General features: G+C 38.5%; 1 protein-coding gene across 1 annotated transcript in view; it reads left to right on the plus strand.

Annotated features, from left to right (window-relative positions):
• The window catches only part of LOC106874181 (coiled-coil domain-containing protein 112), a 29460-nt gene that overhangs the window by 21945 nt on the left and 2399 nt on the right, over positions 1 to 5116 (plus strand). Inside the window, exons 9-11 of the mRNA XM_052972113.1 lie at positions 710 to 832; positions 2013 to 2108; positions 4337 to 4486. Coding sequence (XP_052828073.1) covers positions 710 to 832; positions 2013 to 2108; positions 4337 to 4486 — 369 coding nt within the window. The remainder of the gene's footprint in view (positions 1 to 709; positions 833 to 2012; positions 2109 to 4336; positions 4487 to 5116) is intronic.

Consider the following 5116-nt stretch of genomic DNA (forward strand, 5'->3'; position numbering starts at 1 on the left):
AATAAACACCTGATGATTATCTCCCTTGTATTATCTGGCAAAATGTCAACGATCAGGTCATATACATAGTTGTTTTATTTTCCTGTAAATCTCAGGTTTCAGTACATGCAACAACAATGACGACGTCGACAACAACAACAGCAATAATAATAATAATATGTGTTGAAAGCTAAGGTTGAAGAGTGGAGGAAGAGTACCATTTATAAAATATACGGATTAGAAAAGGAATCTTTCGAGGAGACGGCCTCTCTCCCATTTTGTTTGTAAGTTGTTCTGACAATACAGTTATAACTGAAAAGCAGCGAGCTGGCAGAATCGTTAGCATGCTGGGCGAAATGCTTAACGGTATTTCGTCTGCCGTTACTTTCTGAGTTTAAATACCGCCGAGGTTAACTTTGCCTTTCGTCCTTTCGGGGTCAATGAAATAAGTACCAGTTGTGTACTGGGGTCGATCTAATCGGGCTTTGTGCCTAGTGTAGAAAAGAATAGAGTTATAACTGAAACACTTGTGGTTGTGTTTGCTTGATAAGATTTTTTGTCTGGGGACATGACAACGTCACCCAGTTATTCTGTTTTAACACTTTCTTAGTTGTTTATAGAGTCAATGACCCTTGCCAGACGGTTTAATGGGCCTTGCTCTTCGTTTCTATGTAGATAATTAAAAAGACCAAAAAATTGCATGATTTATTATTGTTTATTTCGTTGATAGAAAGAGAAACAATCTTCAAAGGAAATATTTCCAGATGAAGAAGATAAATCAAAGAAGTTGGCTTTGCAAAAAAAATTAGAGGAAGAACGTCAGCAAAAATTGATTCAACTTCAACAATGGAAGGTAAATATATTTCTTCTTGTTTGTAATTCTTCTTTCTTAGTTTACGTTAGTAAAATAACTATCAGATATATTCTGAAATTATTTGAATTACATTGTGTAATAATTTTTTTTTTGTCTTTGGTCAGTAAGTGTTATTTCCTATTTACTTCTTCCATCTAGGAATCAAAGGAAATGACTACTTTCCCCTTCAAACTTTGCTTTTGTGACCTGGACATCAATGTTTTGAAACCGACCTATTTTCCATTACATTTCAGACAGATTCAGCACTGAGTTGCTGAAGCAGAAATATTGTTATAGCAAATATTTTGCTCAGTACAAGAGAGTTGCTTCTGTTGCTTGACCTTAACCACTTGAGCATGACCCTTAGTGGCTGACAATATGAGCATCTCTCATCATGAGCAGAAGTAGTGGTGGTGGGGATGGCGGCAGCGGTGGTCTTAACTGTGTGCTGGGAGGGATTCTTTGGGTTTGAATATAAATGTGACAAAAACAAAGCTTGAAGGAAATATTAGCCATTTTGCATACTTTCTGGGGATAAGCAAAGTAAGCAAATAGAAAATAATAGTTGCTACCCAAGGACAAAAGTCATGTTACACAGTGTTATAACCTATGTGGAAAGAGCAGAATAGCTTCTTCCAGAGAAGACAACCATATCTGGAGAGAACAGAGGCAAGAGGTTGAGGTAGGATTTGTACTTAGATCTTGCAAAACCCTCACCAGTAATGACGGCCCAAACAGACCCATGGGTTGGAGATCTGTTACCTGAGAGGTGCAAAGGTGTCATCTGCCAGATGTAGTAGGGGATCACCAGCAAATGGTGGATGCAATGATGCTCTGGTACAGCACATGCCTCCATACGACTACTACTACTGCTACTGCTACTGCTGCTGCTATTACTACTACTACTACTTTATTTTTACTTCTTATCAAATCTTAATCATCCAAATGACAAGAGAAATACAATAACAGCTAACCAAAAGGTACTTCACAGCAAAAGCATTCTTGTAGTGACTCCTGTAAAATGGTTTACACACTCTGTGAAATGGTTGGCATGAGGAAGGGCATCTGGCCATAGAATCCATGCCCCGGCAAGCATTGGAGCTCAACAGAGCCCTGTTGTGTCTTTCTACCATGAAATATTCAATTTAATTTCCTTGAAATGTTTAAATCTGAATTACAGTCACAGCAAGCCACTGAGAAAGCAAAAGAAGAAAACTTAAAAATGAAGGAGAAACTTGCTGAAGAAAGGAAAAAAGAGAAAGAAAAAAAGAAAAAAGTAGGTTGTTTTTTTTCATCGGAATACCTTTTTGTTATTATTATTCTGAGTTCAAATTGCACCGAGATCGACTTTGCCTTTCATCCTTTTGGGGTCAATAAATTAAGTACCAGTGAAACATTGGGGTTCATGTAATTGACTAGTCCCCCCTCCCCAGAAAAAAATTCAGGCCTTGTGCCTTTAGAAGAAAGGATTATAATTATTATCATTATAGACGTTGCCCAGTATACAATATAGTGAGGCTGTTAATTGAAGATATTGTATCTGCTGGGGGTTTGTACTGTTTGTCAAGTCACAACAAGGACCTCAGACAGACAATACTTTATGTAATATGTGTGCAGTTCCAAGTAATGCCGACTTTTGCGATACATCTAGATTGTAGGGTATCTCTAAGGTTTGCAGATGTTTTTTTCAGATTGAGTGGTATTGAACCTGATGCTCCAATGACAATGTTCAACTCTTGTAGCTGCCACATCTTAGAGATTTCAATTCTCAGGTCTCCATATTTATCAACTTTTTTTCTTTATTATTATTATTATTATTATTATTATTTTTGGATAGGACATACTCAAGATTCAAATGTGATGATTGGCAATAAGCCATTCAAGTGGGTCTGGTCATTTAAGTATTTTGGAAGTACAGTAAACTTTAAGAGTACTCTTGATGGTGAAATTTATGTGAAAATATCTAAGATTACAAATGCTTTTGGAAAACTTTTCTATTGAGAGCAGGATGACCATGGTGTCAGTTTGAAAACTAAAACAAGTGTATACAAATCTTGTATTTTGAGCACACTTTCATGCAGGGCAGAAGCATGGTCTCCCTACTACACACATATAAAGAAACCATTTGCATGTGCTGTGTGCACAATATCTGCAATAAAAAAAGCAAGATAAGAAATCAAATGTCAACATTTTAGTAAAATGTGATATCTCCAGGACTGAAAGCATGCTTTTGAGAATTCAGTGCAGATGGGCAGGACATGTTTGAATATTAGATGATTGCATTCTGAAAATTCTTTTGTATGGGCAACAAGCAGAGGGATTCTGTGGTAAAGGATGACCTATCCTCATGTATAAGGATCGGTTGAAGCAATCACTGTAATCCCTACGGCTTAATTTAACATCTTGGGAAAATGATGGCCTGGATTGATCTGAGTGGTGTAAAATGTGTTATGATGCATCAGTGGAAGAAGCAATGACAAAAGAATTATATCCTGCAATCAACAGACACATTTGTCCAATTCCAGCCAAAATCAAAATCACGATTGTCCTCATTGTGACTTCACAACAAAATCTGTACCGAATCTGAAAAGACATTCACACATCTATCACTAATAGATGCAGCTTCTTTTATTTTGGATTCTTTTTTTTAAAAAAACCTTTCCTTCAAACACTCATGTTGAAGTCAATGTGAGTGACCATCATTATTATTGTAATTATTATTCCACTGAGTTCGACTTTGCCTTTCATCCTTTATGGTCGATAAATTAAGTACCAGTGAAACATTGGGGTGAATTTAATCAACTGGTCCCCCTCCCCACAAATTTCAGGCTTTGTGCTTTTAATAGAAAGTATTATTATTGTAATCATATTTATTGTAATCATTATTATTACAAGTCTCCCCAAAACTCAAGAATCTTTCTTAGAATTGTTGCAGAATACAGGATTGCATTTTTCTACAGGTCAAGACTGCATGTCTCAGTTCCAATAAAATCCTCTCTCAATACTTTGGTTAGCTTGGGGCCAAAGTAGAAGACATTTGCCCAAGATACCATGGTGTGGGATTGAACTTGAAACCATGCAGTTGAGAAGCAAACTTCTTAACCATAGGGACATACCTGCACCTAATATATAAACATAAAGCACATGACTCAGTGGTTAGACCATTGGGCTTGCAATCATGAGGTAATGAGTTTGATTCCCGGACCGGGCTGCGTGTTGTGTTCTTGAGCAAGACACTTTATTTCATATTGCCTCCAGTTCACTGTGCTGTAGAAATGAGTTGCGGCATCACTGGTGCCAAGCTGTATCAGTCCTTGCCTTTCCCTTGGATAACACTGGTGGCAGGGAGAGGGGAGGCTGGTATGCATGGGTAACTGCTGGCCTTTCATAAAACAACCTTGTCCAGACTTGTGCCTCGGAGGGGAACGTTTCTAGGTGCAATCCCATTGTCATTCATGACCAAAGGGGGTCTTAAGTTACTTCCTTCATTGTTCTGTTTTTCAGTTAGAACTGCGGAAATATGTTCAAGAATACAGAGAAGCTAAAAGCAGGGAACTAATGGAACTGAAGAGACAAGAAGAACGGCAAGAAATGATTGAAGCTGAGGCCCGGCGCAGATTTGCTTCTTTGGAAGTTGTTCGATTCAGAGAAATGGTATTTTGTCACTCTGGCTGACCTTATGTGTGTGTGTGTGTGTGTGTGTGTGTGCGCGCATGCATGTATTGTGAGTAACTTGGCAAACTCATGAGACCCAGTATCATGAAAAAAAGCATCAGTACACACTGCGAAGTGATTGGTGTTAGGAAGGGCATCTAGTCATAGAAACCATGCCAATACCAGAGCTCAATGCTTGGACACATCAGATCCTGTCCAATTGTTCATTGCATACCAACATGGGAAAAAATATCAAATGAAGATGAGGATGATGATGATGATGATGTGTGTACGTATGTACTTAGGTGCATGTATATATATATATATATAGGTGCAGGAGTGGCTGTGTGGTAAGTAGCTTGCTTACCAACAACATGGTTCCAGCTTCAGTCCCACTGTGTGGCACCTTGGGCAAGTGTCTTCTACTGCAGCCTTGGGCCGACCAAAGCCTTGTGAGTGGATTTGGTCGACAGAAACTGAAAGAAGCCCGTCGTATATGTGTGAGTGTATGTGTGTGTGTGTGTGTGTGTGTGTGTATGAGTGCGTTTGTTTCTTTGTGTGTGTGTGTCTGTGTTTATCCCCCCACCATCGCTTGACAACCAATGTTGGTGTGTTTATGTCCCTGTAACG

Source organism: Octopus bimaculoides, chromosome 12, assembly GCF_001194135.2.
Source record: "Octopus bimaculoides isolate UCB-OBI-ISO-001 chromosome 12, ASM119413v2, whole genome shotgun sequence".
Lineage (NCBI taxonomy): Eukaryota > Metazoa > Mollusca > Cephalopoda > Octopoda > Octopodidae > Octopus > Octopus bimaculoides.